The following is a 26,185-nucleotide window of genomic DNA, read 5'->3' on the forward strand; positions in this document are numbered from 1 at the left end:
TAAACAAACACATAGTAGTCTCAATTGATAATTCTAACTTGTTACCTTTTAGCCATCTCAATGTAAAAATATTTTTGAAGCGTCTCTATGAAAACAATTTTGCCTTTACATCAAAGCACTTGCTGTTTAACTACTTTAAAAAACCATTCCCATAGCCCAATCATAGTTGTCAACCTTCCTTTTTCTTGCATTGGTAAACGGCCATAGCTGTCAACCTTCCCTTTTTTTGCAGTGGGAAACGGCGCTCGAATAAGGGAATTTCCCGCCAAAAAAGGGAAAGGTGACAGCTATGAGCCCAATGCATGTTTACTCAGAAATCTCCTATTTAACAGAGCTTATTCTTAAGGAAGCATTTGTCCCCCAAACAACTTGAGGATGTCAACCCCTTAAAACCCAGTTTGGTTAATGACAAATTCAGATTTCACGCCAGTTAGAACAAATTTATGTAACTCATCTCTGTTATCAACCAATATAGATCTAGATTCTGTATACTACATGAACAAACAAAAAAGTAGCAAAATTGAATAATAAATGCATACATTAAAGAAATGTAAGCAAGCAAAACAAATACACATATACTATCGGTGAAGGACTTTAAAACTGGTCCATCAATAAGGTGTAATCAGTTACCATCTTTCTTTACATAGAACTTGTAAATGGTTCATTGGGTTGGTTACAGGTAGGTAGCCGTGTTGGTCTGCCGTAGTTGAAACAAAATTAAAAATAAAAAAATTCCTTCCAGTAGCACCTTAAGAGACCAACTAAGTTTGTTATTGGTATGAGCTTTTGTGTGCACACTGGAAGGAATTTTTTTATTTTTTATTTCATTTGGTTGGGTCACTGCTTAGTGGGTATTATTATTATTATTATCATCATCATCATCATCATTATTATATCCCTATTGTTTAAAATTGTTTTTAACTGCTTAACTCGAATGTTTTAAATTTGAGGTTTTGTTGCTTTTTAATTGAAGACGTGGGATGTGCCTGGGAAGAAAGGAGCTGAGGAGAGCCAATCACAGTGGCTCAGGGTAGGGGGAGGTAAAGTGTAGGAGATGAAGTTGACTGGGTAAGAGGCACACAGCATAGGCAGTTAGCAACTGTTGTGTGCCAGACCCCGCCCCCTTTTATCCTGGGGAAGTGCAGTTGTCCCATCAGCCAGCCCTTGGGTCCACGACTGCTGTTGCTGAATGCCAGGCGAATGCTGAATAAGACCTCCATCACTCAGTGGATTTTCAGGTGGCTCTGGAGGATTCCCAGATTATATGACTGGTGCTCCTGTCAAAGCACTGGCTTACCTCTGGAACAACTGAATGGCTCGGGCTGTTGATATGATCACCCCAGCGCACCATCTCCTGCTTCATAGAGCCTGTTTGGCTCCTTGGTATACTCCAAAGCTTGGAGTGATGCAACAAGCTGGGAGATGGCTCGAACGTAAGAGAAAAACATGGGCTGAATTTAATCGAACACGGGTGAGGGCTCAAAATAAAGCCTACCTAGGGGCAGTGAAGTCAGCAAAGAAGGCACACTTTGCTGCGTCCATTGCAACCTCACTGTGCCATTGGGTAGTTTTTCCAGGTAGCGTGAGGCCTCTTACAGTCTGGCCTGGAGGTGGTGGAACAGACGGTGGCTTGGTGTGACTTCGTTTGCACAGTATTTTGAGGACAAAATCACTTGCATCCACAAAGGATCTTGACTTTGCTATTACAGATGATGAATCTCAAGGGGTTTCCAGAGTACTATCTAGTCCTCTTCTGTTGGATGAGTTTCAGTTAGTAAAGCTTGAGGATGTGGACAAGGTGCTTGGATTGATCAGGGTGACCAATTGTGCTTTGAACTCTTTTCCTTCTTGGCTGATAAAAACTAGCAGGGAGGTGATTAATGCCTCCTTGTGAGAGGGGGTGGTCCTGCTTGCTTGAAGGAGGTAGTGGTAAAACCACTCCTCAAGAAACCTTCTCTGGGTTCAGGAAATCTAAGTAACTACTGGCCAGTTGCCAATCTCCCCTTCTTGGACAAGGTTCTTGAGCAGGTGGCTGTGGACCAGATCCAGGAGCTCGGGGAGGAAACCAATTTTCTAGATCCATTTCAATCGGGGTTTAAGCCCGGTTTTGGCACAGAAACTGTTTTGGTCATCTTGTATGATGACCTCTGTCGGGAGATAGACAGGGGAAATGTGTTCCTCTTAATTCTCAACTTCTCAGCAGCCTTTGATACCATTGACCATGGCATCCTCCCTAGAGTTGCTGTCCTGGTTAGGGGTAGGTGCCACCACTTTTGTGTTGGTTCTGATCCTTGGATGGTCGTTTCCAGAGGGTGATGTTTGGGGAATGCTTTTCAGCTCCATGGAACCTTCAATGCAGGATTCCTCAGGGCTCAATTTTATCCCCTGCGCTGTTTAACATCCACATGAAACCACTGAGTGTGGTTATCTGGAGGTCTGGAGTAAGCTGTCACCACTATGACAACTCTACTTCTCCTTTATATCTGCAGGTGTAGCAGTTGGTGTGCTCGATCGTTGTCTTGCCTCAGTAATGGACTGGACGAGACCAAACAAACTGAAACTCAATCCTGATAAGACTGAGGCATAATTTAGAAACATTTACCAATTTTGAAACTAAGTTTAACTGCCTGTCTTTTCTTGCTACAGTATGGGAAAGCACATGAAGCTGACCTTTGAAGAGTTTGTAAGTAAATCATTTTTAACTTACCAAACATGTGGTTTCTTTCAATGCTAAGGGAAGTGGGAAACTTTGGGAACAACTTAGAAAGGAATATTTTAAAGGTCTATTTCCACACGTTATTTTGCTGCATGTTTTGTGATTGTAAATCTCCGATGGGGCTCAATTACCAAAGTTTGCTTGCTCCAAAACTGGATCTAGACATCCAGGGAATTCTCATTTTACTGTTTAAGCAAATTACTAAAATACCAACACAGCAAAAGAGTCACTGGGAGCATACATCTAGAATATTACTTATGCAGAATAGGGAAGGGGAGAGAACACACAGCATCTAGGTTGATAATTATTCTTCAGTCTCCAGTTAAAGCTGTTAGTCATTTTCCACCTCAAAGTATAAATTCAATGGACACAAATGCAGCTGTTTATTACAGCAGAACTTCTTCATGGCAAACTACCCTCAACCTTATATCATTCTTATTTCCTACCCCGCCCCCTGCCCCCACCATTACTATAATTCAGAGCTGCATGAATAAAAGAATTTAGCATTGGTCTTGTTCAATCTTTTCACTGTTTCAGGAGTTGGGCCATTGAAACAGTGAAACTGGAGATCCAGAAGTCACAAACACAAATGCTAAAAAGAACCCCTATTTTATATACACCAAATGCATACACTGAAATTTTAGAAGCAGTTTCTAATATTCTTACTTTTAAATGTTGAGCATGATCAATGTCTACTTCACTAGCAGAAACATCAGAAGAATAAGGCAAGCATGATGCATTCACTTCCAACTTTGGGCTCTGAGGGTCATTTAATTGAACATTTTCAACATGTGAAGCATTAAGAAGGTTGCTGATCTGTGGTAGAATTGAGTTGTATTCAGCCAGTTGCTCTGAATAGCTTTCTGCTGGATCTTGCTTATTAGCCATTGCTGAAATCCGCTTTATGAAACCATATATTTCATTATTAGCAACATTTTGCTGCCTCAAATCTGTATCATGTCCACCAAGGTCATGTATCATTGAAAGAAGCGATTCTGTTGTTCTGCCCCCTAGAAACCAAGGAAGGGGAATTGGGGAAAACATGAAGTTATGCTAAAAGTTATTTGCCATCCTTTAGTTAGTTGACATGGCCAATACAAATAAATTAGTATTATTATTACAATTTAGAAAATTTATAAACCACTTGCTCAAAGAAAACATATCTACAAGTAGTACACAGGTTCAATTCTATATAGAACAGGACTAAAATATGCAAAGCAATTAAAAAGAAGTATACATAAAACCATTAATAAAACATTAAAACAAATCTAATGAAATCATGTCTCTGGATAGACCAGCTGAAACTAACACTATAGTGAAAGTGCTTGCCTAATTTCAATACGCAGGCAGTTCCAGAGCACAGCCGCAGCCACACTAAAAGAACAACTTTTTCATAGACCAAAAGTAGCTCTTACCTTCAGGCTGACAAATGTTTTCTGAGGACTCACTAGTTTTAAAATGTTTCTGTGGGCTCTCAGTCTTAATTTTCAGCTTTTGCTTCAGTCTGCTTTCATTTCTGTTGTCTTCCGTGTCAGAGTCTCTATCTACATTTTTCTTCTTACACTGAATTAAGTTTATCAACTCTTTGATACTTTCTTCATCATAATCCCCATGGTCACCAGGTTTTCTCTTGGCAACTACAGTTTCACATTCAGAACCATTTCTTTTCCTAGCTTTTCTCTTTCTGTAGTCAGATTCCTCCTCTGTGGCTTCATAATCTGAAATAGGACTAAACTGCTGAGGCTTCCGATTTCCATCCATAATTTTTTTTGCTTTAGAAACAGAAATCTGATAGGTTTCAGAACCAAAAATGTAGTTGCGTAAGGCGCTTTCAATATTGGATTTGTTTTTTGGTGCAGGATATAGGTGCTTTTTCTCATCCAAGGTTGTACTATAATTATATAAAATGAACTCTTTATTAAATTTACTGTTTCGCTTCAGGTAGTCATTTATATGCTTTTCCACTGAAGTATTTAAGTCAGCTTTAGGGTCTTTACGAGAATGAATATAACCATAATGTAGCGACTGAATAAATCTTGTAAATTCCGGCATAACCACATGGGCTTCTTGCGTTAATAACGTTTTTGCATTTTTCTGTTCATTTTTTAGAACTGTGTTCAAAATAAAAGCAGAAAGACAATTACAAGAGAGAAAAATCAGTCATTTAAGTAAGCAACACAACTAGTGACAGACACAAGGTCATGTAGTCAACTTCATGGCTGAGTAAAGGATCTGAACATTGTCCCCCAAGGCCTAGCCATTAAACCACACTCACTTGGGGTTAAAAAGCAAATTCCAATTATATTATAAGATAGCAATTTGCATTGGCAGAGGACTATTAGAAATCATTTTTCTTCCCATATTTGTATCTAAGAATATCTCATGATTTTGAGTATAACTTTTATGAGCTGCCAGTTCTCTTCTTACAGCATTTCTAATGGCCAAGGGTAATGCAATTTGTAGTGAAGCGACATATTTAGAGCTACAGGTTCCCTGCCTCTGTGATTAAGCCAATGATGAGTATGTTATCAACTCTAAATGATTCTAAACAGATAAATTCCATACAAGCTTTCTGTAGTGCTTTTAATGATTATTTGTAATGCACTGTATTTTTGTGGCAACCATATCCACCTTCCCAGCAATGAAAGCATCCTGCTCTTATCTAATGTACCATTCAAATTCCAGAAGCCACCTTCCTTCTCAGACTATCACAAGTTCCTCCAACTTTTTTATTTAGTTTCTGCACTTTTAGGCTGCCCAACAAAATGTTCTCTGGGTGGCTTACAACAAATAATTATTCTGTCTTCCATGCCTGGTATGTCATTGTATCTCTACACATCTGTTGTTTCAAGCACCTGAATAATCTTAACACCCTTCTGTTTCCACTTTCTAACGCCTTACCATTCATAGGTACCGGTAATTTGCTCTGTACTCTTCCTTGCTACCACAGACAAGCAGCAATAAAGCATCAGCATCTCTTCTCACTACTCATCAGCATTGCTCTATGGCAAGGTTCTCTGTATTCTACTAACATAGCTTAAGATGTACTGCTTACCTGTAACAGCAGATCTTCAGGTGATCACTGGAGTAGGCACACATACAGGTTTTGTGCCTCTCCAGAGCTCTATAGCACTAAAGCTGCTGCTGCCACCACGGGAGCAATAGCAGGCAGTACATTTCTTGGAGACTGATCCACTGCCCCTGTGGAACCTACCACCTGAGGCAGTCACCTCACCTTGCCTCATGAATGGGCCAGCCCTGCTATTACTGCATCAATAGTATTACAGCAAGAAACATTTTAATTGGAGATCTTTACCAGAACAATTAACTTGTACTGGAACTACTGACTTTATTTTTAAACAGATTATTGTTTTATTTTATTTTTGCATTTTTATGTATGGAATTATTTTTAAAGGTTTTTACACTTTTCTTATTTTATGGTTGCATTGGGACTTAACACATTTAACAAGCAATATATCGGTACATTAAAGATTAAAAACTCACTTGAAGTCACAACACCTCTAGGATTCCGAAATAGAAACAATGCCTGCAGAATGTGAGGATTTCGGTTGTCTGAATTAAGAAAAAAAAGGCACACCATAAAGTATAGAAGCTGTTAATTAAAAGAAACAAATCTGAATTGCTGAAGAAGAAACAAGTTGCATACCATATGGGGAAGCCATTTGATTAGAAGAAAGCAGCAAGAGATATCCCCTGTCTACAAGTGGTTTTACAATAACCTGAAAAAAGAAGTTTACACAATTTACACAACATAAAAATGATGCCCCTAATTCTAGATAATGCATATTAAATTTGGAATACCCACTCTTGAAGGCTTCCCACGGGCATCCTGTCAGCCACTGTGGGAACAGGATGCTAAACTAGATGGGCATTGGCCTGATCCAACAAGCTCTTCTTATATTTTCAAAGTGTGGAGCAAGACGGCAGGCACTTGACTGCTCATGATGTATTTTCATAAAATATGAACTGACCAAATTATTCTCAGAACCTCTCTCAGTGGAATAACTATGCACATAGTAAAGTTATGAAAAGATGCTCTACTCACCAGTTTGTCTGTCTCTAGCTTTTGAAGTATACCTTCCAAATTACTTCCTGATCTAGTCTTTTCCACAACTTCATACAGACTGCAATACATTCCATTCCTGAACTCTGAAAATATAAAAAGAACATCTATTAGTCTCTTCTGCCAAGAGACAAAGGAGCAAATATCTGTCTGTATTGGCTTGGACTTTTAATAACACAAGCAGAAACTACTTGGAATTCAGATTGCCTCCTTCCTTTGCACTCCCCAAAATACCTCTCAATTGGTAAGGTGATTTTTCTGAACAGCATAGGACTGCTGTAGAATAAGCCAATTACCCAAAGTTAAACAAAACTCTGTATGAACTCTATGTTTCCACAAGGCAGCCATGCATGATTTGGGGGCAAATCATTTTTTAGGAAGCTCCCAGACTGCTCAGAGAGGGTTGGAGGGGATCATATGGGGGTGGGATGGGAAAGTCCTCTTGCATGATATCTTCCTTCTGCTTGAAATACATAGGATCTAAGCCATTATGTATTATTTAAACACACATGTCCAAACTGGTTTTCTATTTTAAAATGGTTCACAAAAGAAGTAGCAACGGGTAACAAAAACAACAGAGAACTATAAAGTTTACTCCAAATAAAGTTTTTTCTTATGTACTTTAAATCAGTAAAAGTAGAGCATACAAAACTACAAACTACTAAAATTATTTGTTAGGAAAGAGTTTCACCTGCAATCAAAATAAAATAAATGTTGGTGTCATTCTCAAGCTGTTCAGAGATGGCATTCCATATTTAATGCATCACACACACAAAAGGGCATTCCAAAAACAAGAGGTCCTATTCCCAGACACCATTAACCCAATCTCTACTGTGTAGAGATTGTGGCATAGGTACCTAGAAAAGGGTCTCTGAAGGCCTGAGGGGAAAGCTAGAAAAAAATTGGGACAGGGACAGTTTCACCCATTCCCCCCCCCCAAAAAAAACCTCTTGTTTTTTTGCCAAAAGAAACCCTGGAAACATTGGGAAAGTTTGGATGATGAAATATTTTCTTTTAGAATGACTGTTAAACATCTTATTTAAGTCTTCATATATTTACACCCCCAAAATGATTTCTAAAAGCTACAGCACAGCACAGCACAGCATAGTATAGTATAGTACTGCATGTATAGTAACAGATCTTCACAATTCGTATACATTGAGGGCAAGCATGTCCTGTTGTACACTAAGTAAAACTCTCAGATAGAATGAGAAGATGCATTTCTGACTCTTGGAGGGCACTGCCACTGTTACAAGAGAAGGAAGAATTCAGTGCCTTATTTGCTTGTGGGCTTCCTCTTGCTGGCATAGTTGGTAGAGATTTGTTTCTATGCTTTTGACTAAGCCTCAAAGGACTTAAGAGAAAGTACAGTTCTTAGAAGTCCGTAATAAATATGAAGAAGTAGAAACAGCTCACAAAATGAGTCTAATTAAATTTCATGTAGTATTCATGGAGACTTTGTTTCTTCTCCACACACCCCCTCTGATTTTTCTCTGATTTTTTACAGAAATGAGTGCTGTATGTCTGCTTCACACTATGGAAGGATAGAGAAGACGTAATCTGTGGGAATAATACAGACGCGCCTGTGTGCATGCAGCATGAAGTGCTTCCACCCTCCACCCTCACCTGGTATGTTGGCACCATGGTAACTCTGCTAGTGCAGTAGGGCATATAGCTCATTCGTTCCACATCCTTCACAAGCATAATATAGTATGCTACAGAGATCATAAACATATCATAAGAGTGATGTGTGCTACCGAGATCACAGGCATGCCATGAGAAGGAAGTGTGCTGTAGAGAACAAAGGGCTTCGACATCAAGGGCATGAATAAGCTTTGCTAATATAATTGATTAATTATTATAGAAGTGTATAACGGTGATTGGTTAACGGCTTGTACATATGCATATATTGTACTCAATAAATATGTGGGCAGGGGACTGCCCAGCGCTCTTGTCCCTCGACTGATACCTCATACGTATGGTCTGTCTTTCCTGCACGAGAGCCCACCGCATGAAGCAGCCTAGCTGTAACAGTAATCATTTTCAGAATACATATTCACTGTTTTACTTATAATGATGGTTTCTTTTGGTTTTACTGGTTTATGCCTACTACTCATAAACTGGCAAAATGAAAAAAGTTACCGGTAAGTTCCTTACACTTCATCTGTTTGTAACTCTATTTACAATTAAAAAGCAGATTCAGCTTATAATTGTCTGAATGAGCTGTACTTTTAATATACCAAACTATAATGAATGCAAACCAAGTTATACAAAGCACATTTTGTGTTCCTAAAGTAACAATGACTTTTAATCTATGAAGGGCACTAAGAAAAGAGTTGGTGTTATATATGTTCAGATGGTGTTATATATGTTCAAGCCAGTGTACTCAAATCAACAGTCTGCCTGTTGTATTCTGAGCTATTTAAAATTTATTAACCATCTTCAAAGGCAGCACTACAAGCAACACAATGCAGTAATCTAACCTGGATGTTACAAAAGCGCTGGTAACTGCTTACAAGTAAAGGTTGGATCCAACAAAAAACAAAGCTGTGTACAAGTGTAACCTAATCAAAAGTGAGCAAGACACAGCTTTACACATCCGCTTAACCACCCATATATATACCTCCTTCATGGATCACTGCCTGGACTGGTTGAATCCCAAGTCGGAATTAAGATTGCTGGAAGAAATATCAACAACCTCAGATATGCTGATGACATAACCTTGATGGCAGAAAGTGAGGAGGAACTAAAAAACCTTTTAATGAGGGTGAAAGAGGAGAGCACAAAATATGGTCTGAAGCACAACATCAAAGAAACTAAGATCATGGCCACTGGTCCCATCACCTCCTGGCAAATAGAAGAAGAAATTGAGGCGGTGAGAGATTTTACTTTCTTGGGTTCCATGATCACTGTAGATGGTGACAGCAGTTACAAAATTAAAAGACGCCTGCTTCTTGGGAGAAAAACAATGACAAACCTAGACAGCATCTTAAAAAGCAGAGACATCATCTTGCCAACAAAGGTCTGTATAGTTAAAGCTATGGTTTTCCAAGTAGTGATGTATGGAAGTGAGAGCTGGACCAAAAAGAAAGCTGATCGCCGAATTATGGTGCTGGAGGAGACTCTTGACTGCAAGAAGATCAAACCTATCCATTCTGAAGGAAATCAGCCCTGAGTGCTCACTGGAAGGACAGATCCTGAAGCTGAGGCTCCAATACTTTGGCCACCTCATGAGAAGAGAAGACTCCCTGGAAAAGGCCCTGATGTTGGGAAAGATGGAGGGCACAAGAAGGGGATGACAGAGGACGAGATGGTTGGGCAGTGTTCTCGAAGCTACCAACATGAGTCTGACCAAACTGCAGGAGGCAGTGGAAGACAGGAGTGCCTGGCGTGCTCTGGTCCATGGGGTCAAGAAGAGTCGGACACGACTAAACAACAACAGTACAGTGGTACCTCGGGTTACATACGCTTCAGGTTGCATACGCTTCAGGTTACATACGCTTCAGGTTACATATGCTTCAGGTTACATACTCTGCTAACCCAGAAATAACGCTTCAGGTTAAGAACTTTGCTTCAGTATAAGAACAAAAATCGTGCTCTCGTGGCGCAGCGGCAGTGGGAGGTCCCATTAGTGGTGCTTCAGGTTAAGAACAGTTTCAGGTTAAGAACGGACTTCCAGAACAAATTAAGTACGTAACCAGAGGTACCACTGTATATACCATCTTGTCCAGATTGAGTTTCAGTATTAGCTCTCATCTAATCCATTAGACTTGAGGCACCAATTCAGCACTTCCACTGTCTTGGTTGATTTTGATGCTGAGGAGAAGTAGAACTGGGTGCGACAAGGATACTAAAGACAACTGGCTGCAAACAACCTCTGTCATCAGATTCACAAAGACATTAAACAGCATGAAGGTCATCTCCACCACCACTATCCAAAATATATATGCTAGGAAGCAGCAGAATCAGCTCAAAATGGTGCCTCCCACCAACATTCCAGATGAACAATCCAAAATCATAATCCAGAAGCATACTGTGACTGATGGTACCGAAGGAGCAAAAACCAAGAAATCCAGAATAACCAACAAGTCATACGCTCCTGTAGCTGTCACTCTGGTACCAGGTTGACCAAGGCAGTTTCAATGACAAAACTGGTCCTGTATCCAGATTCAGAGAGGTCTTAGATACTCCGTTTCATCCAATAATCCCAAGATATTTTCTCACAAAAGAGAGATTCATGACCAGTCATAGTTATCTTGGGCTAAAGCAGATTCTTAAGGAGTGCCTGCACAGCTGCATCCTCTAGGCAGATTTGACACGAGGCATGAATTATCTTCTGAACTGAGCCAATCATCCATCAGAAGTTATCAACTGCAACAGGCACTGGTTGAGCAAAAACATGGTAGGCCTCATCCCATCAAAAACATTGGCAATATCTGCTTGGATGAATTTCAGGTATTGCAGTCTAAGATGTGGACAGATTTAGACTCTTACTTTTGTTACTTCTACAGCAGCTGTGGCATTCAACCCTCAAGTTGGATCAGATGTGAATGATAGCTCAGTCAGTAGAGCATGGGACTCTTAGTGTCAGGGTCATAGGTTCTAGCCCCACATTGGGCAAAAGATTCCTGTATTGCAAGGGGTGGACTAGATGACCCCTGTGGTCCTTTCCAACCCTACAATTGTATAATTCTATGAATACCAGCCAAGTGATTAGTAAATGCAACCGTGAGCTGTCAAGGGTTCTCTGATCTTCCTGCAAGTCCAGAGACTCAGTACTACTTGAAATGGTTCTCTTGAACAACACTGTGTTGATGCAGTAGTGATGGAAATGTATTGCATATTTGCCACCATCAAATGCCACTGAGTGAGCTCTAAAATGAGTTCTAGCCTTTGTTCAATTGGGTGTATTCGCCACTTGTTTTCTATCAATCTACCCTACTGCTTTATCACCCAAGTTTACCAGTGACACAAGCAACAAAAAGAATGCAGAAAGGCATCCATTAGGGACAATACTTATGTGGATAAATAATGTTTTCCTTTAATTAGAAGAGACTTTACCTTCCCTTTCTCCTGAATATATTTCTTTCTGCAACACACGTGGAAAGACATGCTTTAAGTGTTCAATGTTCATAACCATGTCAACATCGAGCTTTTCAGGTCTAAAGATGAAAGAATAAAGAAATTGGAGGTTTTTTTATCTCAGCAGCAATTGGTCACATTTTTAGCTAAGGTTATAATTCTTACATCATTTTTTGAAGTAGTGTTGGAAGTGTGCATAGAAACACACTTTCTAGCAACAGAAAATCTGGTCATATCATGCATAGAACTGAAGTGTTCCCGGACCTTCAAGATCTGACATAATCTTGGCTAATAAATGAGGATTTCGGGTCTGTGTTTCAAAGTTTAATACTTACAGTTTGCAGGGAAGCAAAGGACGCATTTCTGATTTCAAAGCAGCATGGCATACAAGCGTCCCTCTGTTTAAAAGCTGCCCTTTCCATAAGGTGTAGCTTTCCTTATCTATGTGAAAAAAGAATAATGTACTTTGTAATACTTCTTATAAAAATGGTGCTTTGAAGATATGAGTTAAAATGGGATTCATTTATACCCAAAAACTTGTATTAGGAGATGGCTTTGGAGACATGATCAGAGAAGTTAAATTTTCTTGAGTAAGTTTCTTTTTAGATGTAGCAGAAGGATTTTCAAGTGTCCCTTCTCCAAAGTAATATGAAAATTTAAAAGTGTCATTGGTAACATGAAGAAATTGACAGCTCAGCCTTGCATTTAATAACTCATCTGGTAACCATAGGCAACCTAGAATTTCATCCCAGCAAATGAGTGGGAGGAAGGGGAAGTGTTTCTATGCTTGCCACAGAGGAGAGAAAGCCCCTTCCTCTAGGCTAGTATGGAAATTCAGGAAACAACCTTTCTACTGGCCTTCTACCAAACGGGATGGCAGAGGGCGAACAGTTGAGGGGCTTATACAGAAAGGCTTCCTTTCCTCCATGGCTTATATAGAAACTCAGAACTTTTGTGGACTTATTTACAAATCTGGGAAAGTAATGGACTTCAAGAAGAGAAACCACTATTTCTGCATGTGACAATTCCTAGTCTAATATGAAATTTTATAGGTTCAGGTTCCCCTGAAATACCACAGCAGATTCCAGAACTGACAAACATTATATAGTCAAATCACACTGCTTGGGTGTCAGTGGATGAAAATAATGAAGATGAGAAATGTTATTTACCATAAAGTTGCAGTCCTTTAGATGAAAGTATACCCCATCAAAGAGTATCAGTTTGGCTCTATTCCCATATGCCAAACAGCAAGAAAAAGTAAAAAAAAAATATGACCCTAGCATCAGTATCATGCAGCAAAGAGTATGGTTACTCAGAACTACCTAATTGCTTAAAAGGTTGTGGGGGGAGATGTGAATAGTAAAGAGAACAGAATAAAGATTGATGACAAGGTCTGTCCTCCAGATGTGGTCTGTCCTTTTACTCACTATCTAATCCAAGCTCATGCCATGGTATATGTAGGTTTAACTACTCTCCTTCCACTTAATGAAATGGCATTCAAGGTGCTTAAGAACAGTGGCTTTCCTGGTTGGATTATCTGTGTGGGAGAAGCCTAAGAGGATTTTCTACCTAAAGGCAGCTTTTCTTGAAGATGTCAACCTTCTTGCGCTTTGTAAAAATTTCCATCAATGTTCATATGCCTGTCCACCAACATGTGCTATCTTTCTCTGCTGCTGCCACAGTACTGATCAAACCATGGTTTGGTTGACAGGACAGTTCCTCTGAATTCCCTTCATGCTGCAATTCACTTCCTGGTTCATTGTAACTGAAGCTTGCCATGACATCTGAATTAAGCAGTTCATATCCACCACAAATCAGAACTGTACACCATAGCTTAACCACTGTGACTCTTCTCAGAAGTTTAGGATGCAGAATGAGCTTTATATTCTTCCCAGAGATGGGCTTTCATCAGAACTTCATGCACTACATCACATACACAGCTGTCAAGATACTTAGTTCTGAGGTATTTGGGTCTTCATCCAGCTTATATTTCTTTCTTTTGGGACTCCTGTTTATGAGCTGTTACTGACTGACAATGAGTCTCCCACTCAAAACGGACCGGTGTTCATTATGAGGAGAGCCTTTTTTGAACCTGCAGTGGTCTGTCCTCCAAAGAAATGCTACTAGATCCAAACACTTCTGGGCTGTTCTGACCTTCAATAAGGTCCTAAAATGGAAGAACCCACTGGAGTGGCCTGGAATGTTTTCAAACTCCGGTCATCAGGTACAAAGGAGGAACACGTATTCTGCTTCATTCATATTCTTCATTCTTGCTCATCGCAAGGCATTTTCATCTTCTTGATCAATCCTGCTTCCACTGGAGGACCAAACAATTAGGACACTGAACAGAAAACAGACCTACATTTCAGGTCATAGTAAGCTCACTACACCATAAATGAACACCTAGATTCCTCCTGATGGCATCCGCTGCCAAGGCTTCTAGCTACATGGGGTAGTATTCAACTACTGTGTCTTGTGAGTGCAAGGATTTCCACTTGTCCCCCTGTGCACATCCCACACACTCTCCAAATCTGCTTCAGAAGGATGGGACAACCCCTACAACAGATTTAGGGAGAATGCAGAAGGCAGGGGGGAACATTCCATTGCACAATACATCTCTGCATTGACAGAACAAGAGACTTAGTGCTTTGTTGGATTCCACCCATGGTTTCTCATGAGTTAGCTAGCAATGCTGCTATGAGCACTCATGTTTTGAGCATCTTGCAACTCCTAGAAAGCCCAGAATATATCACTTTGCCAATAGGATAAAAGACCTGGAAAACAATGAATGCCGAAAATGCTCTTAGTTCCGTATCAAGGACAATTAAGAAACAAATCCTTTGGAATGGATGGCTCAGTAGTCAAGTGCTTAACAGGGGCCCTTTGACACCACCCATGTACCGCCTGAAAGCAAAGGAACCCTAAAATACAGACCCAATGTAAACTGACACCTAGCTCTGTTTCCTCATTTTCATCAAATCCAGGTGAGGTGGATGCTTTCCTAAAGGAGCCACTGATATTAGAGGTATACTGGATGAATAAAAAAAAACTAAACCCAATTCAGGTAGAACACAATAAATGCAAGTAGAGGACTCAGTGGATCAGTTAGCCTGAGAAACACTAATATTTGAAAAGGATCACATACTTAGGAACAACATACTTGTAAGCTAAGAGTGTTCCTAAACCCATAACATTGCTCCTGGATTCTCAAGTTGAAGCTGTGGCTAGAAGGAAATTCTAAGAACATCAGTTGGTCCAGCTATGTCACAACAAGAAGCATGAATGCTTTGGAGAGCTCCAAAGTAAGCTATAGCTACAATCTCTATTATGGACTGCTGAAGAAGACTGGAAATGTAGCTGGTGGAGAATACTACTCAACAGGTATGTGCAGGTAAGAGCACATTACACCAAGCCTAGACACATCTGCATTGCTTACACTTCATTTCCAAGCTTAATTTTAGGTACCATATTTTTTTATTTAAAGCCCTATACAAATCTAAGTCCCAGGGATCTCGGGGACTATTTTCCACTCAAGCTCCCCAGAGCCTTAATATCGACCCAAAAGGCCTTACTACAGTTTCTTTCCTTTAGATAGACAAGATTGTCATCTTCCAGGAGCAGGGCCTGGCAATTGCCCAGGAGTTGTGGAATGTATGTATATGCTCTTTCCTTATTTTCATTCATAGACAGGTGGAGACACTATTATGTCAGGCATTTTGAGATTAGCAGAGACATCTTACTGTTTTATTCAATTGTTGTATTATTTGTTTTTATTTGTATTTTCACATTATTGTGAACTGCCTGTTTAAGCAACAGCAAAAACTAAGTGCATTCCTTACTCAATACAGAAAATCCACTCCAAACACCCAGTCCTTTAGGAGTAAGGTAATCATTTACAGTACTATGTTAAGAATCTGCTAAGTTTTTTTGGGGGGGGGGAGATAGAGAAAGGCCATTAAACTGGAAGCTCTCATAATACCACAAACATGCGATGCATGTTAAAATTCCAGCAGGTGAGCAACACTTTAAATTAAAAACATACAGTGGTGCCCCGCTAGACGAAAATAATTCGTTCTGCGAATATTTTCGTCTAGCGGTTTTTTCGTCTAGCGAAGCGGCAATGTAAAAAACCGCGGTTTTCGCTAGACGAAAAAAAACCCCGAAAAAAATCATCTTGCGAGGCAGCCCCATAGACTTTTTTGTCTTGCGGGGCAGCCTCCCGCTAGACGAATGCCTTCGTCTAGCGAGGCATTTGTCTAGCGAGGCATTCGTCTAGCGGGGCACCACTGTATTAGCTAATGCAGTACGTGCCACTGATGGTTAAGGGCTAAGCTATAAGTAGTGACTGGAAAATATTATTCCTAGAAGATGATCAATAGGACAAGTGCAGCATTTGGGAGCTGAACTGGCAGCACATGAGATTATTCTTGGTTGGGCTGTGTCAGATCCAAAAGCTACTTAGGCAGCAATACTACAGAGGATGGAGTCTTAAAAGAACAGAAGGAGAGGGTCTTTTGGAGGAACTTAAAGTCTCCAGAAACTAAAATCCACTAGTAGATAAAAACTGGAGGAGACAAGCTACTTTGAGCATTTCAGACTTCATGAAATAACAGAAATATAAAGTACAGCTAACCCTTGAGGGCAGACCAGCCTGATATATCAGATCTCTTCTTGCCTACAAGGAATTAATTTAAAGCAGTAATTGGGAATCTCAGACCCGATTACATTTCAGCAAGATGTATAGTAATGTTGTTGCAGAAAACCTCTATAAAGGTATAGCTGAAACTATCACCTATAAAAGCACATGTGGAATAGTCAATATGATCTACTTTCTTGATCTACTATCTGCAGTCATTAGTATAAGGATACAGCTACAATCTAATGGAGTCATGTTTGATGCCTCATAGTTCAATGATTATTCATTAACTGAACCAAATCAGAACCAAGGTGTCTTCAGTATTCTCATCAAATTCCATTAACACAAGAGGCCAGTTGGCACATCACTTTAAACCATTGCTAAAAAGAAAACTATAGCTCAATGTGAATGCAAATTCTCACTCTGCTCATCCCCCACAGGACTACTGAGAAAGAAGCAAGTGTCTGGTGTGTTGAACCACCAAACCCAGGCTTGTGGTTTCTCTCCAAATGGCAGTATGCACTAGCATGCTGTGCATTCACAATGAATTGTGTTTTGGTTTCATGTGACATGTGACCAAGGCAAAGGTAGAAAATGCTATGTGGTAAGAAGATTTTTATTTTACTTACTTCATAAGAATGACACACCTCAAAAAGGCACCCCCCCAAAAAAGAGACTTCTACCAAGCAGGCTGGTGGAGGCAGAATGGAACACTTCCTTCTCTGCTCACTATGCATTTGCAGAGGAAGAGACTTTCCTCCATGGCCAACACAAAAATCCAACTGGTCAACAGAAGAGAAATGGAACAATCTAGCTCTCCTCCATCACCATTCTCGCTTGCCTCCATAGAATTCCTAGTCACCTATGACTATCAGGTAAGTTGTTAAATACAAGGCTGAATTAGGTAGAATTTATTGATACTAAAAGGAATACAGTACTGTAGTTCCTTTCATGAAGACACTGTTTTGATTTTTAGTTTTCCATTACCCAAACAATACTCTATTTCAGTCTTCTACTCAACATTTTCTTGTTTCACCATTTCAAACCTTATAATATTAGAAAAAACTCACATATAATCACATTTTACATATTATTTACATACATAAACACACAGCTGAGTTATGCAAATAAGCAAATTCATGCAGATAACTAAATCTGCATAAGTTATTTTAATTTATTTAGCAAATAATTTCATTTTTTCAAAGCTAGGCATGTAACAGCCATGTTTGTACATAACCACAAAGTCAGGTTTCTGGCTTACTGTGATGCATAGCATTAGTGAGACATATTCTGCTGCACACTACCCAACTGCTGCTGCTTCACTTCTCCCCTGGAACCAGCAGGATACAAACCGGGAGGCTTTGATTCCCCATTACATGCAAACAAGGTATTGTGATGTGTTGCTCCTTATCAAGACACAGGAACAAGTCAAACTTCGTTGTTGTGGCTTGTTAGGGAGCAACTCACCAGGATCCATTGCTCAGACTTAAGGGGAAGACAAGGCTTTCTGCCTTATTTATTCCACTTATTCCAAGAGAGAAGCTAAGCAGGAGCAATTGATACTCTTATACTGCTTGTTCACACTAAACTATAAAGCCAGAAACCTTGATGCTCAAGGTGCTACTTGTGGTCAACCCATGTGCTATGAATTAGTCTCAAAGCACCACATCTAGGGACTTATATAAATCAAGACAGTTCTATTTAATAATTGAATTCTTACCAGTGCTTTTATCCACATTAGAAATCTTTGTTCTACAAGCAAAATACACACAGTTAAAATCAAAAAGCAGAAGTAGTGCTTTCCCTCACATGTAGTTTGCACCTTTATGTTCTTGAACATAGAACAGCCATGGACCAAATACTTCTTTATCTACATTTTCTCTCTCTCTCTGGCTTTTAAAGCTAAGTGATCTTGGAGAAGGCATAAATGTACACAATTTACATATCTGTTGCAGAATATAGGATTCTTGACAGTACAATGTTACCTAGCTTGGACACAAAAATATCAGTTCCCTAGAACTGCAAAGCCACCATAGGGCAGAAATGCCCTGAAAGGATCCCGTGAGACCTTTTACTTGATACTACTGGCCTCCAGAAGGTAACACATCAATACGCCAGCAGTTTCAAAATATTAGATTGGTTCCTAGTAGCCTGATCTTGATTAAAAGTTACACCACAAATTGATCCAAGCTCCCAACAGAAAACATGCTTCAGGTATTTTCAGGTCCTCTGGAAGTGTGGAAAGCGACAAGCCTTCCTACCAACTTTTAAGCTGTAGAGGTGCTTCAAATTACAACTGCTGGCATGATCCCCTCCACAAGTCCAAAGCTGGGAGGAAAGTGGGGAGCAATTGGCTGCTATGTGGCCAAAGATTCTGAAAAATCTTGATCTGGGTCAACCCAGCAAACTCCCCCTTTCCTGCTTCAGGGCAATAAAGGACAGTACGGGCTTCCTGGCTGCTGCTTCATGGCATCACTTTGAGCCTGGCTGCTTGACAATGACTGAAGCCAGCACACTTCCCACTGTCCTCTTGCAGACAAAGTAGGTGGGGAAGACTTCTTCACCTGGGTCACTTTGCAGAGCATCAGGTGAAGTTGCAACACTCTGTGTCTTTCAAACAGGTAACAGGGTGATTTCTTTGCTTTTGGGTGGAGGCGATACCATCAAGTTGGTAGGAAGAACCTGGCAACTTATGTTTGGCTAGCAAGGCCTCCAAAAACTGGAGACCGCTAGATTTTCCCTACATTTATGTTATTATAAGCCTACTACCATTTGCTGCCCAGTTATTTTTATCTATGTAGTTGTCAAAATTGATGTATTCCATTTGTAACCTCAACTACAGTGCTACATTCTCATCACAACACAAATTTAAAAATAGCCAGTCACCTGGTTGCTATCGCAAGTAGCTACTCCAGTCCAAGCAGTTTAACAGTTCCTTAATATCGCCAATTGCTTCTGACATTGAAGCCTTCTAACAATTTATCAGAACTATAGCAAAGAGAACAAACCCTAATATATGGAAACTTCAGAAAACATCAATTAAGAATATGTAGAGTCCAGTGGACTCAGGCTGAAATCCAGGACCTTGGCCAAATCTGCCCAGCATTAAACAATAATTTATAAAATTGTGATCTCTCTCATAGGGATGTTGGCAAACACGCCAAACAATTTAGAGTTTGAATCACAGGCTTAGGTACTGCAGCTCATATAACTTGCAGGTTTCTAAGCCAAATAGACCCCACCAGGTTCTCAAAAAACATTCCAGAGGATACCAAGATTGGGATTGTCAGCCACCTGAAAAACTACAGTACATGGCTACTCAGCTTTGCTTCACTTGGAGCAACAGTTGATAAACGAATTCAAACCAAAGGTCATGTTGACCAATGTCCAATCTCTTTGTGGTTGCATGCCAAAATGTGGGAGGCCAAAGTGTGAAAGTGGGAATGGTGAGAACTGCAGTTCTTCTATTTTATTTTTTCACGTTTAAAGCTTTATTGAGTTCTAAAACAATTACAAAAAAGAGACATAAAAATACATTTATACATATATACGTAAAGTTATGTGTAAAACAGTAAACAAAATAACAAAAACAAAAGACAATCTGTGCCCCCCCCCCAATATCAGCTTCCAGCCTTCCTGTTATTGCGGTTTGTACTATGTTTTTTTTTTGTATACCTAATTTTTTTTCTTCTTACTTAACTTAACTCTTGAGACCCACTTATACATTTGTTAGAAGATTGGCTCTTTCCACTTTGTTTCCCATATAGTTCTTAAAAGATTCCCAATCTCTTTCTACTGCTTCATTTGTCACTCCTTTTACTTCTATTTTTCTAGCTAAGTTCTGATATCCTAATAATTTTATTTGCCAATCTTCCAAGTTTGGTATTATTGCACTCTTCCAAAAAAAATTTCATGTAATAAATATTTGTGCCAACCATAACTTAATCCTGCTCCTTCAATGTCTAACACTTCCTTATCCTTTAATTCCATCCATTTTTCAGCCATGTTAATCCAGCTGCGTCATGGTACAGTTCCAGGTCCGGTAGGCCGAACCAGCCTCTGTCCCTTTTTTCTATCATTATTTTATATTTTATTCTTGGTTTTTTTGCATTCCACACAAATTTTGACAAATCTTTTCTCCATTCTTGAAAACATTTCACTTTGCCTAATATGGGTAGACATTGAAATAGAAAAATTAATTGTGGTAAGATGCACATCTTAATTATAGAAATTCTTCCCAATAATGATAGTTTTAATTTGGATCACTTTGCTAAATTTACTTTTACCTCCTTCCACTTTTTTCATAATTTTCTTGATATAGATCTATATTTTTAGATGTCATCTGAATCCCTAAGTATTTCATTTTCTTTTTTATCTCTATCCCTGTTATTGATTGTAATTGTTCCTTCTGCTCCGGTTCCATATTTCTTGTTAGAATATTTTGTTTTTTATAATTAATTTTGAATCCGGCCAGTCTCCCGAATTCATTTATTATTTCTAATGCTTTAGGGATGCTATTTAGCGGGTCCTCTGTTGTGACGATTACATCATCTGCGAATGCCCTTGTTTTGTACCTTTTTTCCCTATTACTATACCTCTGATGTCTTTATTGTCTCTGATGTTTCTTAGTAGTATTTCCAATACTATAATGAATAATGTTGGAGACAGAGGGCAACCCTGTCTTGTGCCTTTAGCTATTTGTATTTCCTGTGTTGTTTTTCCATTTATAATTAGTTTGGCCTTTTGGTATTGATAGATAGTTCCAATTGCTTTATTTTTTCTCTAATACCTAATTCTTCTAAGGTTTTAATCATAAATTGCCAAGAAATATTATCGAACGTTTCTCGGCGTCTATTGCCATAATCGCCGCCTCTTTTCCTCTATCACTTTCTAAATATTCCAGTATGTTTAATAGAATTCTAATATTATCCTTTATTTGTCTCCCCTTCACAAATCCTGCCTGGTTTTGATGTATTATTTCTTCAGATATTTTGTTTAATCTCTTTACTAGAACTCCTGCAAAGATCTTGTAATCACAATTCAAATGGCTTATTGGTCTATAATTGCTTACCAACTCCAGGTCCGTATTGGGTTTTGGCAGTAATGTTATTATCACCTCCCTCCAAGTTTTTGGCATTTCTCCTTTATTCAAAATGTTATTCATTAAGTTGGTTAGGGGCACTATAATAATCTCTTCTAAATGTTTATAATATTCTGCTGGAAACCCGTCAGGGCCTGGTGCTTTTCCTTTTTTGAATTATATCTTTTATTTCTGCTATGGTAATTTCCTTGTTTATTTGTCTTATTTTTTCTTCCGATACCTTTGGTAATTTGTGATTCTTTATAAAGTCTTCTATCTCTTTTTCATTAATTTCCTCTTTTTTTATAAAGGGATGCATAAAAGTTTTCAAATATTTTCATTATTTCTGATGATTTATCTATTATTTTTTCTTTTGCTTTAATCCTATTAAGTATCCTTTCATTCTTTTTCCTTTTAATCTGCCAGGCTAGGATTTTCCCAGGTTTGTTAGCCCATTCAAAAAAATTATATTTCCAGAATTGAATTTGATATCCTATTTCTTGATCAATTATGTTTTCATATTCTTTTCTTAAAATTTGAAGTTCTCGATTATCTTCGATTTTCTTTGATTTATACAATAATTTTTCTTTTCTCCTAATTCCATCTAGTAAATCTATATAGGAACAGTATGGGATGCAGGAAAGGCAGTAGCAAAAGGATATTTTATCCAACAAGGTGCAAAACTAAAAAAATTAAGAGAAAAGAAAAAAATTAAGAGAAAAGAGAACTGCAGTTCTCAAGGAGTCACAAATAGCTTTAGACTGGTTAGCTTAGGCTCTATTTTTTGTCCACTCTCTGGTCTGCTAAACTTTAAGAAATTAGCTTTTCAAGGAGTACTTTAACTTGCTGGAATCTTGATGTTTGTTTTGCTTAACCCAACACACATTGGAAACAAAATAGGAAATTCTTTCCAGTAGCACCTTAGAGACCAACTGAGTTTGTTCTTGGTATGAGCTTTCGTGTGCATGCACACTTCTTCAGATACAACACACATTATTATTTACTTTCTTCCTTAAAAAGAAATGGCTTCCATTATTTTTGCAGGAAAAGCTGTGCTCTCACCACTGTTAAGTGGTGACAAAATCTGCACCTCCATGACCCAAAGTTCATTGGCATCTAAGCCAAGTCATCTCAACAACAATAAACTGCAGTTCCTTTATACTTTCTCACAGACGTGAATAAGATGCATGGACTTGCTGGTGGCAGAGCAATTGTGAAGGAGTCCCTGGAGCTATTCTGTTGCCAGAGACATACAGAATTCATTACTATGAAGCAGCATTCCAGTGCTTAAAGCCAAGCACGTGAAATTGTCTAGAAACTTTATTTTACCTGTAACAAACATTACATGAAATAAGCAAGCAATTTACTATTCTTATGTAACAGATTAGACACCAAGGCCAATATCTGAACCTAGGCATGACAATGTGCCACACTAGAAATCTTGAAAGAATAAGATTGCTGCAGCCTCGTGTTACATATAATATACTGAAGTGATTACTGAAATGCAGATTATTTGAAGCCCATTTACCAAAAAAAGCAAATTCACTTACAAATTGAAATCTGATGATCAAACTGTTAAAAATGAAATATTTGTCTACAGAATAGACCTTATGGATGAAAGGGTGTTAAAAAATATAGGCCAGACCAATCACAAGCTAACATCCCATTGTATCTGCAAGAGGCCAGCTCTGATTTCTCCTCTCCCTGCCTTGTTTCTACTCAGGCTGGTCACTGTAAGAACTAATAGGTAACTTTTAGAACTGGTGCCTGACTTGGCTTGTTTTTCTCTTCCCTTTTATCCGTTTTCCTTTTGTGTCATGTATTTTAGGTCGTAAGCCTGAGAACAAGGACTATTTTACTATCTGGCTCTTTACAGCTGACAAGCAGGATAAAAATACTACACATTTTTTAAAAAAACACCATTTGTACAGCTTGAGTAAGACACTACCATTTTCAATTCTTCATCAAAAGCTGCAACCATGTACCAAGACCAGCAAGTAGTAGCAAGCCGAAAATGTTAACACTTTTAAGAATTAAAGCCTTTCACATTAGATACTACTTTTTAAGAAATGTGTGAAAAACCTTTTTACCTTGGCGGTGGCAAATACTTTGGTACCTTTTCATCACTGTGAGAAAATGATACAGCAGCATATGGACACACATGCCTTGGTCTCAGTCTTGGTCTGATCTCATCAAAGTAATATTCATAGAAATAATACTGGAAACAAATTCAAAAGAAACTCAAGTTTGCATATTACGAAAGATAAGAGATGCTTGCTGAATTTATTTTATAGTAGATTTCAAACTCTTCATTTGAACTTTGTAATTAAACTGGTATAACACTAGTAATGCTGAAACTTATTAGCATCATGAACAAGTTATTATAGTTGTGATTAAAAGTCAACTTTCAAGACAAATCTCTACAAAACAAATTCAAAATGTTAGGCAGCATCTGACCTGTAACAGCCTGTATACTGGAAAGGATTATACTGGAGTTGTTTCATAAGAACTACAAACCTGACAGCAAGCACATAAATATTTGTATGCAGCTATGTTCATATAACGTGTCATTCTCTTACCTGTGTGCGCTCATACGCTCTGTAAGATAGGAGGGAACGGATTTTGTCTGCATTCTTTAAAACATGGCATTCATGCTTTGGTGTAGGGTCTAATCCACTTTTAACAGTTGATTCAATTGATTTCACTGCTAGGTTACTGCTTACTGTCTTCATTTTTCCCTAAAAGAGTCAGAAAAAACCCATCAGGAAAGTGTCAAGTATAATGCACACAGCAAACATAAGAAGTCATACCATTTTATATTCAATGAATCCACATATAAAGAAGCCAAATATTTATTGTTCACTCACTCCAGCTACTCTAAATGTTGATAGTCATTTGAAAAATCTGCAATTGCCATTACTTCCATCAACAAACCACACACTCTTTTCAGTTCTGAAAATGACTTTTGCAACTTCTTTTTTTAAAAAAATTAAATTTAAATACTGCAACATAAGGAATGGCTCTGATTTATACAGAAAATGGTCTATTTGAATTGCTTCATGTCAGGAAATTGCTGTATTAAGAAACATACTACAGTGGTGCCCCGCTAGACGAATGCCTCGCTAGACGAAAAACTCGCTAGACGAAGGCATTCGTCTAGCAGAAGGCTGCCCTGCAAGACGAAATTGTCTATGGGGCTGCCTCGCAAAACGAAAAAAAAAATTCGTCTAGCAAAAACCGCAGCTTGCATTGCTGCTTCGCTAGACGAAAAAACCGCTAGACGAAGAGATTCGTAGAACAAATTATTTTCGTCTAGCAGGGCACCACTGTATTACATTTTACTTATTTCGAAAGATTTTTTCACTTGCCCATACCATAAGATCCCAGAGCAGATACAGGAACAGAAAATACAAACATAAGCACAAATAAAATGATTACAATTATAAAATACATCCTTGGGAATAATTTAAGAAAAGGGCATACAACGTTAATGAACTGTGAGTGAATTGAAAAATAGCTTAAACTTACTTTTATTACTTTAAAAATAATAATATCACCCACTGCTCTAGCCTCCAGAGGATTAGCTTGCAATAAATCAGCATACCTAGAAAGATATACACCTGGAGAATGTGAAAAGAACAAATGACAAGGTAAGGTTCAACATTTATGGAGTTTCCTAGTGATGCACAAGAGAATGCCTATTACCATAAAATGTATTTTCCAGATCTTATTTTAACTTTCCATTAAACAACTGAAACCATTTCTATCTGAAAGGACAAAACTAATGCACATCAAACGGAAGTGCAAATATTTAACCATCTCAGAGGATAAAAGTTATTTTCATAACCTTTAGAACCTTAAAAAAAGATTGAGAATTCTGTGTGGTCTATTGTTACAGCAAACACAAAAAGTAATCTATATGTTTTAGAAGCCCAACAAGAGTTTTAAAATTGTATCTTCCTATATACATAGAAATGTAATGTTGTCGCCGTGTTGCCAAAAGGTGGCCACACCAGCTCTAGCATAACAAAAAGCAGCCAGGTGAGAGAGGAAGTAGCTTTGTGAAGTACCTGCCCCCTTCTTTAAAAGAGATTGGGGCAACCTGTGGGGGTAATAGACAAGGGGGAGGCCTATGGATTTTACAATCCATAGCTGTAATAGAAAAAATTAATGAAACAAAGTTGAACATCTTAAAAATTAAAATAACATTGACTATTATAGGGTTTTTTGAAGGTGCAGACTTGTTTTAATTTTGGGATATTTGAATCTGAAGTTATGAAAATTGGCTATCAGGAATAAAATAAAATAAAAGAATTTACAGTCAGTAGAACATTAAATGCTGACATGTAAGGAAATAAGACCTAGCAAGAAAAATATTCCAAAAAATTAAAAATTAAAAATTGAGTATTATAGTATTATATACAAATTAACCTTAAATTATTTAAAAATAATTATTCATTTCAGAAATGTTAAAATGTATTAAAAATTAAAAAGATTAGACATTTTAAAATATGAGTACATCATTTGGGATAGAGGAGAAAAAATTTAAGGGGGTTTCTTTCAACCATAAGGGAAGGATGTACAGCA

General features: G+C 38.4%; 1 protein-coding gene across 4 annotated transcripts in view; it reads right to left on the reverse strand.

Moving 5' to 3' along the window:
- The window catches only part of TASOR (transcription activation suppressor), a 75,874-nt gene that overhangs the window by 39,520 nt on the left and 10,169 nt on the right, over window positions 1-26,185 (reverse strand). For all 4 annotated transcript variants that reach the window (XR_004426019.1, XR_004426018.1, XR_004426017.1 and 1 more), the window contains exons 5-15: window positions 25,127-25,218; window positions 24,178-24,336; window positions 23,689-23,816; window positions 18,239-18,270; window positions 12,218-12,323; window positions 11,862-11,962; window positions 6,783-6,886; window positions 6,384-6,456; window positions 6,221-6,289; window positions 4,132-4,827; window positions 3,383-3,726 (exon numbers count right to left, since the gene is read on the reverse strand). Coding sequence is in view for 1 of the 4 variants with exons in the window: in XM_033140947.1 (XP_032996838.1) it covers window positions 3,383-3,726; window positions 4,132-4,827; window positions 6,221-6,289; window positions 6,384-6,456; window positions 6,783-6,886; window positions 11,862-11,962; window positions 12,218-12,323; window positions 18,239-18,270; window positions 23,689-23,816; window positions 24,178-24,336; window positions 25,127-25,218 (1,904 nt within the window). In the remaining 3 variants the exon portion in view is untranslated. The remainder of the gene's footprint in view (window positions 1-3,382; window positions 3,727-4,131; window positions 4,828-6,220; window positions 6,290-6,383; window positions 6,457-6,782; window positions 6,887-11,861; window positions 11,963-12,217; window positions 12,324-18,238; window positions 18,271-23,688; window positions 23,817-24,177; window positions 24,337-25,126; window positions 25,219-26,185) is intronic.

The sequence above is a fragment of the Lacerta agilis genome, chromosome 2 (genome assembly GCF_009819535.1).
Source record: "Lacerta agilis isolate rLacAgi1 chromosome 2, rLacAgi1.pri, whole genome shotgun sequence".
Taxonomy (NCBI): domain Eukaryota; kingdom Metazoa; phylum Chordata; class Lepidosauria; order Squamata; family Lacertidae; genus Lacerta; species Lacerta agilis.